At 45.5% G+C, this 12,500-nt stretch overlaps 1 protein-coding gene across 1 annotated transcript in view; it reads right to left on the reverse strand.

The window, feature by feature from the left end:
* cdkal1 (CDK5 regulatory subunit associated protein 1-like 1) overlaps nucleotides 1-12,500 on the reverse strand; it is a 273,052-nt gene that overhangs the window by 11,626 nt on the left and 248,926 nt on the right. The window contains exon 13 of the mRNA XM_076280154.1: nucleotides 3,346-3,429. Coding sequence (XP_076136269.1) covers nucleotides 3,346-3,429 — 84 coding nt within the window. The remainder of the gene's footprint in view (nucleotides 1-3,345; nucleotides 3,430-12,500) is intronic.

Genomic DNA, 12,500 nt, shown 5'->3' on the forward strand with positions numbered 1-12,500 from the left:
AGAGAGAAACAGAGAGAAAGAGAGAGAGAGAGAGAGAGAGAGAGAGAGAGAGAGAGAGAGAGAATGACTTAAGAATCAACTGAATGAATCACATTCTAGATCAGTGATGCTAAGTGAACACTTCTAAAGCTGAAACATCAAACCCCCATCTGCCCAAAAGCTCCCCTGTTGCACCACATTGGGTGGCAAAGTCGGGACACTGTCCGTTAGCGTGCAGAAAGCCTGCCATATTGAGTGGCAGATAGAGAGGGAAAGTACTTTACACACACTTTGTATTTGACACTTGGTCGAATGTGCACTCCAGGCCTTGACGTTGGCAAACAAATGCATTCACAGGAATGACAGAAAGATCTGGAAGGATTTGACTCGGCCATTCACTCCAAATGGCCTCGAGCCCGGTGGCTCATCACAGGGCAGCCAAACCGCCATGTCTTTGGCCGTGCCGTTACCGTGACACACACACTGTGCTGTACCCCGCTGTGCCGCAGCCCCCCCCCCCCCCCGCGCAACAAGGGGAATGATGGACCTCACGCCGAGGGATCAGAGTGGCTTTGACTTGTCGCCGTGGGAGACGCAGGTGGGGTGTGCGGCAGCAAAGTGCCGTCATTATGCTTCGTGGTGAAGATTACTGCCACGCGCCGCTCGATGGAGGCTGCCAGCATAAAAGGACTCCTGGGCAGGTTTAAAGCACATTACGTGCAATCTCACCTGGTCTGGCTCTTTAGATCTCGAGAGTTTTTTTCCCCCCAATTAATCCGGATAGAACCACTTCCTTTTTCCCCCAACCTTCTGAGTGTACGTTCTTGTGTTGTAAGTGTGTAATGACTTTCGGTTCATAGTTGTGAGAAAAATGGCTTTTGAAAAATTCAATTATATCAAGCCTGAAGGTCACACCTATGCACCAATTATTGGCCTATAGAAGACGTTTTATTTTTCCCTTTTCCCTATTCGTACCATATAATGAGAGAATGAAGGTTAGTGCAGAACATTCAAATAACCATCTCTGAAACAATGAAAATTCATTAAGGTTGCCTAGTATGAATTCAGGGTAGTAAATGCAACTGAAAACATTCCTTCCATAGCAACTAGACACTGCAGTATGAAGTACTACAAAGCCTGTCACTCAAGCTGTTTCCAAGGCAACCTCATCTATATTTGTCATCTTAAAGACTCCCATTCTTCTGTTCCCTAGATGCTGAAAGGTCTTCAATGGCCTAAATTGGCCACTCTGACCAGGTTGCGTAAAACAAGGTCATTGGCTTATTAAAATGTCTAAACCTGGGCCACTGCTTCTAAGCATGCATGTGCCCGTGTGAAGCTGAAGCGGTGTCTGCACTGTTGTGAGTGTGAGTCTGTGAGTGTGTGTGTGTGTGTGTGTGTGTGTGTGTGTGGGGGGGGGGGGGGTGCTTGTGTTATTGGCCCCTTACATCTATAACAATCAGGAATGCTGGCAATATGAGTCACGGGTAAAAATAAAACAAAAACAGGAAATGGACAAAAATAAGAGAAAACATGAGAGAGAGGGGGATAATAGTCTGTAAAGGGGAATGAAGAAGTGAAAGAGGGAGGGATGAAGAGAGAGAGACCAAGAGAAGAAGGGACCACTCAGACAGAGTGGGCGAGACAGGAACAAAAGGGAAGTTAATATACACCATATAGGCAACAGTATTGGGACGCCTGCCATTACACCCACAGAAATGTTGTATGTGTGTGTGCGTGTGTGTGTGCAGGGTGCAGAGACTGTAACACTTTCACCTGACCTACGACCCCTTCACCACTTCTCTCCCCCAACACACACCTTCAGGGACCAGGCACACATTTCAAACCAACTGGAAGGCTGCTTGCCTGAAACGGCTGCTATGCGCCTACACTGCACTTGCCTCCTCCATTACACTGATGCACACTCAGTGACACATTACACTACGTGAGGCCACACTTCACACTCGTGAAGAAGAATGAGCGCATTGGCAAAAAACATGTGCATTTGGTATTTGTCAGACGGACAACTTTGGTCTGGGCAACTTAACAGTGAGGCCCATTGACTTAGAAGGGAGATGTATTTGGTGGAGTTGGGTAGGAGGAAAAGTGTGTTCTCTTAGTATAGGACACTGAAAGGGCTGAAACAAGGTTGTCTGATTGTGTGTGTGTGTGTGTGTCTGTACTGTGTGTGTGTGTGTGTGTGTGTGTGTGTGTATGTGTTTTTGTGTGTGGGCTCAAGATTGTGGGGTCAAAGGTCAAGGTTATATAAAGCCATGCCTCTAATATTGCTCACAGACTTTTTTTACCTTCATTACCTACATTTAACTTATTTAATCATCAAAGACGCTGAATGACATGAAGCTACCCCCCCCCACCCCTCAAAAAACATAGCCAGCCACCTTCCCAGGAAGCCTGGTCATGATGCCCACAAACAGCTGGACACCGCCCTGGCGAGGCTATGGAGTCAACAGCTGCGGGGCCGAAGGCTTAGGGGGCTTCCCTCTCCTACGTGTCCGTTGTGACTCAATGCTGTGACGCCACTTCCTGTTCCCCATCCAGACACCAAAATGGCGGTTTCATTTCCGCGCAGACGGCTGCCGAGGGGTGCCCCACACATTGGGGCGGCACCGACTCACTGACTCATTCAAAGGCATGCCACAGCTGCCCGACGGGATTACGGGAGGAGGGAAAAAAAAAGGTCTGGGAGCTGAACGAGATCAGAAAAAATAAATATCAGACATCATCTCCACCTGCATTAGCCCGATACCGGGGGAGAGGAAGACATGCCATGCTAACAATTTCCCTCTACCTGTAGTGGAATTACCACTATCTCTTTCAAGAGAGAGTGCTTCAAACACGTTTGCTGATTGTTAAGACTGATTTATATGATGATGTTAGGGATGGGTTTTTTACAAGGGTGCTTTGAAGCCTGGTGAGAAGTGACTGCGTGTTCAGACAGGAAGGGGACTGGCTTCGGCTTGTTTAAAGGACATGCTGCCCCCACTGGGTATGTTTTCAGTTTACGGAGCCTGTGCTGCCATTTTTTATATTTTTGTATATTCACGGAATGGGCAGCTAACGGGTCATTAACGGGTGAGGAGATGGTTGCTAAATGTGACAAAAATGGGCTTGAAATCGCGTACGATCGCTGACTGCACCTGTAAGTGTTAGTTTGCTAACTTTCACTTTCATCATGTTGGGGGCGACAGAATGTTGGGACGGGAATGTGGAAAATATATTTATACATTTTTTTTTTTTTTATCACATTGTAAATAAACTGCATCATTGGGCCCTCTTTCCAGATTACTCCAGTGCCATTGGGCTACCCTAAGACAGTCTGTCAGTGTGTGCAGAAGTGCTTCTTACCTGTTGGTAGAACTTGTTGTGTGCTACGTAGTACTGAGCATCAAAAGACTCTTCCGTCACAAGCACTTTCTGTCTTTCGCCCATCTACAGAAGAGAGGGAGAGAAGAGAGGCGGTGAAAGAGTTTGACAAGGACAAAACCATGTCATTTACAACCAATCTGCAGTCTTTGAAAGAATATTTAACCCCAAAACCCCAAGTCTATTTGAAGACTACAATTATTGTTCTGTTTCTAACTACCACCGCATATAATCGCCAAAACGGTGATTGTTCAAAGTATCTAATTCAGGTGATAATTGAGAAACATTCTTTTATTTTGAATGATTTTTTTTTAGCATATTGCAGGGCGTACAGGAAATATCAAAACTAACTAAATAAATGACTCCTGGACTTTGAGCCCTTTTTGTTGTTTATTATTTGTATTCATTTACTTCCATACGAGATGAGGCATACTCATTATGTGCTAATATGGACAACATGCAAACGCCCACACATAGGCTCAAAAAAACATATCCAGTTTCAATCTTTTCAACAGGGGTCAGTGCAGGAAAAGTGTGATTCAGTTGAGATGATTTCAGTTCCATCCCTAACAGATTTTTTTTTTTTAATGAACAGAGTACCTAAGGTACCTAGACAGGTGCAATGTTTTTTCTAAGACCTGCCCACTGTGAAAATATGCCTTGTATGTCAAAAGCCATCATGACACATAAGAACGGTATGGTATTGCAGTCTTGGGAAAAGTAAGGAAAATGAGAAAAGAAAACAAAAAGCCTATTATTTTCCCATTATAGGAATCACACGCTCTAGGGAATTTCAATGAGCATTTTTACAATGCTACTTAAGGCAGTGTGTGTGTGTGTGTGTGTGTGCCTCTGTTATAGGGATGTCTCTTTTGGGAACAAATTAAATAAATAAAAATAACAAATAAATTGTGTGTGTGTGGATATGAAGAGTGAGTGTGTCAGTTTGTGAGCGAGTGTGTGTGTGCGTGTGTGTGTGCACGTATGTGGCCGGGCAGGAGATGAGTGGACCGCGTGTCCTGTTGGACAGCCAGGAAAGAAGAGGACCCCACCACATCATTCACCATGTCCTAGTGAGTGGCAGAAATGACAATACAAGTAATAAAGGCAAGAATAAATGAGAGCCATGATGGTCTATGTCTGAAAGAGAGGCGTGTGTGTGTGTGTGTGTGTGTGTGTGTGTGTCTGTGTGTGTGTGTGTGTGTGTGTGTGGGGGGGGAGTGGTGATGATCCCTTCATAGAATAAGATTTTTTAGATTTCTTTCACGCTATCTCGGAATCCCAGTGTATCCCAGAGTGCACTTGTGAGAATTTCAGCAGGAGGGCTGTGCAACAGGGGTCAAAGTTCAGCACACAAAGGTATCATGGCAACCCAGCACCGACTCATCGCTAATGTAGCGTAACTGAGCTGATGTAACTGAATCCGAGTCTCTCCAACAACTACACAGACACACCTCACTGGTGTTTTGTCCTTTCTGAAGCTCAACAGCTTGCTGGATGGTGTAGGCATAAGGATGTGAAATGACCACCCACACACACACGCCCACCCACAACACCCAGGCCTCCACTTTCACTGCTGACTTATCTCACCCAATCTCTTGTTGCTAAACTATCTTTATGCAGTTATTTATGCAGTTAGCTATGTTGGCATAGCTGGACCCCAAAGCCACAGTTCGACCTATCGAGTAAACTAGACTGTGTAACTTACACAGTGCCCAAGACGTAAGACCAGCACTCTTCTCAGCTTTCTGACCAAATAAACTTCATTTTAATCAGATACACTGTGTTTATGTCTGAATTATTCCACTCCATGTACAATGAATGTTAATTCCTTTCGTTTACGTAAAGTGCATTGAATTGCCGCTATGGCACTGTCCAGAACAGCTAGGAAGAGAGCACCAACATTCCGTCATAAGGCAGGTCAGGAGGAAAGACAGGACTCCAAGACAGGACTCCAAGACAGGACTCCCAAGACAGGACTCCAAGACAGGACTCCAAGACAGGACTCCAAGACAGGACTCCAAGACAGGACTCCAAGACAGGTCACAATGCAATGCAGATGTACTGATTTTCACCAGCTGTTGTGGTGGTCCCTTGGGTGACTTACTGTATTAGCTGCACTCCCAGAGCACTACCTCATGAGCCCACACAGAGAGAACACAGGACCAGCCTTCCACACATCCACACAGGAGTCTGGGGCTGCCTTGATCTGCCACGCTACGTAGCTAAAAGAAGTCTGGGCTGCCTTGTTCTGCCACGCTATGTAACTAATTAATAAAGGGGGGAAAAATGAAACCTTTGAAAATCACTGCCTTCCAACTTCTGAGTTAATAACATTAAATGTCAGCAGGGGGTCACCTTCAAAGTCATAATATTACCACTTAGTGAAGAATAATCAATATCTTTACAATGCTTACATTTTCTTAACAATCTATACCTCCCAACAAAATTATGGATTGTTTTTGCAGTATTTACGAATGTTAACACACAACATCCCACAATAGCAAAAACAATATTCCAAACCTTAGATACAGTATAGAAACCTCTGCTTCTGCTCTGTTCCTGCTACCAAGCGGTTTTGGCACCGCTTTGAATACGGTAATATCAGATGCGATGTTGATGAAAACATGTAACCCTGAAGATGGCAGAGATTAGATACAGTAATTTTGTGCTTTTTTTTAGTCCCCCCCCCCCCTCTTTTTGGCTGGGCTCTTTGCTGTTGTTTTTTTGTTCAGAATGCTCTTGTGTGTTTCATGGATATTTTGTTCACTGTAAGCAATACTGTAAAACTTTTTCTGTTCTATCATACTGTACAGAGGTACAGTATTTCTACTGAACCTCCTGTGGTAAACAGTAAAGAAAAAAAACTGATTTGCTTTTTACTGGAATGTTTTTGAATGTGAACATTACATGTGGACATACAGTTCCCAACCAAGAAATTTAGTGTAAAAACGGTGGATTGCATGTTTTGCCGAAAGGTGACTAGTTTGCAGTATATGATATATACTCTTTGATCCCGTGAGGGAAATTTGGTCTCTGCATTTATCCCAATCCTTGAATTAGAGAAACACACTCAGCACACAGTGTACACACAGTGAGGTGAAGCACACACTAATCCCGGCGCAGTGAGCTGCCTGCAACAACAGCGGCGCTCGGGGAGCAGTGAGGGGTTAGGTGCCTTGCTCAAGGGCACTTCAGCCGTGCCTACTGGTCGGGGTTCGAACCGGCAACCCTCCGGTTACAGGTTCGAAGTGCTAACCAGTAGGCTACGGCTGCCCCTAAGTTAGTGTGTGCAGAGAAAGATGTGTTAGTATATATTTAACAAAATGTGTTTTTGAGAAGAAAATTATCCATTTGGCCAATTGTGTTTTGTATGTGTGAGTCTGTGTTAAGAGTTTCGAAAAAGTATCTAAAGTATGGGTAAGTGCTTGTTAGCGATTGAAAAAAAACTGTAATTAGAGAAACTATGAACACTCGCAAGGCAATTATAATAATAAATGGACGTTTAGAGTATGTGGTATGTGATTATACAGTATGCGTATGGATAGAGATACCTTCTGATACATCGCTGAAGCGTGTGTTAGAACAGAGATAGCAGTTTGTTTATTAACGAAAACGCACAAAATGTTGATGCAGCCTTAGACTCAGGGTGTTGGATGAGATGTGCCTGCTTCACCTCTGCAACCACTCTCTCACACACACACACACACACACACACACACACACACACACACACACACACATCTCAAAACTCCTACATTGACAAATGCACTATCAGAGGCAATGGCGACTGCCTAATGCATGTGAAGCGGTGGCAAGCCATTGATGAAGCAGACTGTGCAGAACGGGAGTGAGAGTGTGAGCGAGCTAGAGTGGGCGACACGGCATGAATGCATTCACCATACAGATCATACAATTACTGCCAGGCACCCGCAAAGTGCTATGAATGTTAAACCAATCATGCATCATTTTAGAGCCTGTGTGTGTGTGTGTGTGTGTGTGTGTGTGTGTAAGATTTAGAGCGTTAGTGTGCTGTCTTACAAAGGATAAGCCTCTATGCTTGTGTGCGTGCAAACTGATTAGCTTTTTAATCTGGCTTTCAGAAGCCCTTGACTTATTCTCAACTTTTAAGCATGAAATAAACTTTAGCGTGAAGGAATGTAAATGTGAGGATGAATATCAGTACAATCAGTAGAGAAGACAAAAGAAATTCATTGTCAAAAAAAAACAAAAAAAAAACATTTCGTATGACTGCTTTTTTTTGTAAGATGAAACATAAACCTCTGCTAATAAGACATTAATACAAACGCATCTGATCCCATTGCAGTCACTGCAACCTGCAGAGGAGACAGCTGTGACTGTGACAGAACAGATGCATGATGGGTACACGGTTTAAACAGCACTCTTCATGCCTGTAGGGGCTTTCTTCAGCATAGCCTCAAATTATTTGGCGTGCCTGTACAGGAGGACTTTAAAGGACTGCAATATGATCTGATCAGGATGAGGGAGAGGAGAGGAAGGAAAAACAAGCCTCAGGGCTCGCTCGCTCGCTCTCTCTCTCTCTCTCACTCTCTCTCACTCTCCCTCGCTCTCTCCGCACAAACACAGGTCAGAGAGCTTCAGACTTCCTCTCTTCATGAAAACAACATGCACGTTTTTTTGTTTTTTCATCAGGACTGACCGAGAAAGGACGTGCAAGAAGCATTTTCACTGTGATTATTACTATTATCATTATAAAGAGTCCAAACGCAACTGGATCTGGATTGTGACCATGTGTTGGTGTTGGCTGTGTCAGATCAGAGGAAGACTATGAGAGAGAGGGAAAAGAAAGATAGAGGCAAAGAGGGGGATGAGAGCGGAGAAGAAAGGAGTCGTGTGCTAAGCCCTCGTATCTGATGTGATCAGGGTCACAGGCCACTAGAGAAGAAGACAAAAGCTCCACTCCGCCATTCACACACACCCTGGCTTCAGATCACATAGGAGATAGTCCTGCCTTTAATTGACTGTAATCCAGGCCGGTGGATTACGCCACAAACAAATCTGAGCATAAATAATGGGGGAGGATTACTGTTCTGGGCTCATCTGATCCTTCCATATGAGAATCTAATTGTACAAGTGCTGAGATGGAACCAGACCCCTTCAGAAGCTTCTGGAAGACGTACGAAAACAATTTCTTCATCCTCTCTCTCTCTCTCTCTCTCTCTCTCGCGCACACAACATGGATCCAAGTCTTTCACCAAACAATAATTATGACAGTCCGCTGCTAACAGACCGCTAATCTTGCACGCTTTGACGATAAGACGAGAGAATCCTGGAGTAGGCCGATCAAGCCCAGCCAAAGCTTACGGTCCAGACAAAGAGAAATAAATCTCTTCTTGTATTTCCTCTTGTTTTAGAAGTGCGCCAGCCTTCTTGGAGAGAGGCCTTCTCTGTGGCGACCCTGGATTTCTCCTCAATGCGGCGAAGTGTAACATTTTTGGCGACATGACCATATTTAGTTATTTCCTCAGAAACAGAGAAACTTCAATCATACGGGAGGCGATGCTCGGCATTTAGAGAAGATTGTTATTAGCAATAATGTCATTTTGTTTGCAGCTCCGCAGCTTTTAATTCCCTTCATTCCTCCTTATCTCTTCGCCCACTGCAGGAAATCAACCCATCCTCCAATGGATGCCAACGCCAACGCCAGCAGGGGCAGCCGTGGCCTACTGGTTAGCGCTTCGGACTTGTAACCGGAGGGTTGCCGGTACGAACCCCGACCAGCAGGAACGGCTGAAGTGCCCTTGAGCAAGGCACCAAACCCCTCACTGCTCCCCGAGTGCCGCTGTAGCAGGCAGCTCACTGCGTCGGGCTTAGTGTGTGTTCACTGTGTGCTGAGTGCTGCTACATCCCATCACCCCAAAAACATCCGAATCCTCATTAAACAAGTGGAACCTGTTATGCACATCCACAAGCCTCCACACTCCTGAGAAAATCTGTGCACTGATGTTGACAAACTGGACATGAAGTGGTTTCTCATGTCAAGGCTCTCAACTCCGAGCACCAGGAAGAGGCTTACAGATAGGAAGCGGCATGCGTTGTGCTTGCTACTATGTTGCGCTAGCTTGAGCTAATGGCCCAAAGATTTGTGTTGTGGTTGTGCTGCGCTAAGCGCTAAATAGCTATGATTTGCAGTGCGCTGCAGTCAAAGTTACATGCCATGGTACATGCCATGCAAGCCATTGAAAATAACGGAGATACAGATAGGAACCAACAGCGGAGTCACTGTTGGTTCCTATCTGTATCTAGGGGCCTTGAGGTCCCCCGTTTTTCCTGGGAGTTCACATTCTATTCATTCTCTCTGAGCTCCCAGGCTCTCTAGATGTGACCAAGTCCTTTATCTTCACTACGGGCGTCTGACTGGGCCTGCTAATAACATTAACTACAGTGCGGCTTGATGCGACATATTGACTGCATCTGTTAATAAGATCGGTTAGTCACTGCTCGTCGTGCCTCTGGTTGCTTTTCACACACCAGCACACACTCAAGCACAGATTAGCAACACGCTGGAAACACTCTGCTCCGCTCTGCCCCCCCCCCCCCCCCACACACACACACTCTTTCATTCATTACACCACATTTAATATTCAATTAGTTCCTTTCCACTCGGCCTGATCTACTGATTTAGAACTGATGACTTCTCTCTTATGTCTCTGTGTTGATGACCGCTGTAGCTCCAAAGGTTATTCAAGTGGCCAGGCACTCTGTGTGCAGATGAGATGTGTGTGTGTGTGTGTGTGAGAGGGTGTGTGTGAGGGTGTGTATTGTGACATGTGAGTGTGTTATGTGCAAGTGTGTGGTTAATTGTGCGGGTGGTGATTTGTGAGTTTGGTCGCATGTGAATGTATTGTGATGTGTGAGTGTGTGTTGTGACATGTGAGTGTGTTATGTGCAAGTGTGTGAATGTATTGTGTGAGTGTGTGGCGATGTGCTGTTTCCTCCAGATTCACAACATTGCAAAAACACACAAACATCAATGGAGGATTAGGATTCACACTGTAGTCAAGGACGTGCTTTGGAAGATGCTCACATAGCCATTCATTTGTGTGTGTGTGTGTGTGTGTGTGTGTGTGTACAACTGTTTGTGTGAGAGTATGGGTGTATGCGTGTGTATGTGTGTATGTGTTTGTGTGCCCATGTGTAAGAGTCAGGGAGTGTGAACGATTCTGTGCGTGTGCATGCAAGTTTTGTCAGAGTCTGAGAGAGAGAGAGAGAAACAGAGAGAGTAAATGAGTAAGTGAGTAAATGAGTCCACGTGAGTGTGTGTGATAGTATCTGTTTGCATTCTGAAGTTGTGTGAAAAGAACACATGCGTCAGTAGGAAATCCAAAGCGGCCTGCGGGTGTTTCTGGGAAACAAGCGCCTTTGTGAAGTGTTGCATCTGCCATGAATGACCTGACCCTGGGTCAGTAGCTCACAGCAGTGTACAAAGGCCAATAAGGCCCCTGACCCAGAGCACTGACCACCAACCATACATACACACACACACACACCAGAGAATGTGTGTGTGTGTGTGTGTGTGTGTGTGTCAAAGGTCAAAGGTGTCTGTCACACAAACATCAGTGCTCGGCAAACACGTCACATGGGCATTCCAGGCCTCCTTAGCTACAAAAGAGCTCCCTAAAGCAGGTGTGTGTGTCTGTGTGAGTGAGTGTGTGTGTGTGTGTCTGTGAGTGAGTGTGTGTGTGTGCGCGCTCACACAGTCATACATCACACAGCTTTTCAAACCTGTTTCCACTTCCATGCACACCAACACAAAAGCATGCTGATTCCACCCTTAATAACATGCGCACACACACACACACACACACACACACACACACACACACACACACACACACACACACACACACACACACACACACACACACACACACACACACACACACACACACACACACACTGTGTTGTCAGAAGCAACGCTCTCTTAACAGCATTATGGAAGGCAATTAGAATGCTGGATTGGGGTACAGCATGTTCCCCCACCCTCCCCAACACACAGAGACCCACAGAGACACACACATACACACACGCAGTCTCCCATCACACCCCCTGGATAATTGGCGGAGGGGAGGGGAGAGGGGTGGTGTCCACTATTCTGTGTCTCCAGCGACTCACTACACGTGCCCCTCTACCGCAGTTGCCGTGGCGACAGCGCCAAGCGAGCAAGATTAAAACCTGTAAAGATGGCAAGCACACACCTCAAGAGGAGCCACAATAATTAAGAATGTGATGAGCTGACTCTAATCAACACACACACAGACACACACACACACACATACACCCACACACACACAAACACACACACTCAGAAGTACAGATCATAAGTGAATCATAGTGAAATGTATATCGCTAGTGAAATATACATACTGTACATATATGATTGACACTGGTAAATCCTTTCAAAAAAGTATTATTATTATTATTATTATTAACACACACACGCCCACACACAGTCAGACAGGCACACACAAGGCATGCACAAGCATACACACACACACACACACGCCCACACACAGTCAGACACAGACACACACAAGGTGTGCACAATCAGACACAGACACACACAGTGCTCATGGATGGTCAAATTCAGACAGACACACACACTGCACATGAGACACATCCATGGCAACAGAGAAGGGCTGTGTGTGTGTGTGTGTGTGTGTGTGTGTGTGTGTGTGTGTGTGTGTGTGTGTAAAATCTGTCTAGGATGGGGGGATGACAGAATGAAGGGATGAGCAGGGGAGAGAAGAGGGGGAAAGAAATGAGATGAGGGACAGAGAGATTAGATGGAGAGAGAGAGAGAGAGAGAGAGAGAGAGAGAGAGAGAGAAACTAGCTGTAATGGAGTGTAATTAGCATAAGAAAAGGAGGGAGCTGGCCTGCACAGCTAATTAAGGACGACTGAATAACAATTATCTAGACCAGTGTGTGTGTGTGTGTGTGTGTGTGTGTGTGTGTGTGTGTGTGTGTGGAGAGGCCCTGCCAGATAGCCTTCCTGGCTCTTTCTAGAGGCCCTTTTTCATTTGTTTGTACCTCCTCCCCTTACACTTATGCTGGCAAGGACACACACAGACTCACACACAGACACACACACAC

This window comes from Alosa pseudoharengus, unplaced genomic scaffold, assembly GCF_046254945.1.
Source record: "Alosa pseudoharengus isolate Yale_2024_CS ecotype anadromous, Long Island Sound unplaced genomic scaffold, YU_APseudo_1.1 YU_APseudo_1.1_scf_12, whole genome shotgun sequence".
NCBI classification, from domain to species: domain Eukaryota; kingdom Metazoa; phylum Chordata; class Actinopteri; order Clupeiformes; family Clupeidae; genus Alosa; species Alosa pseudoharengus.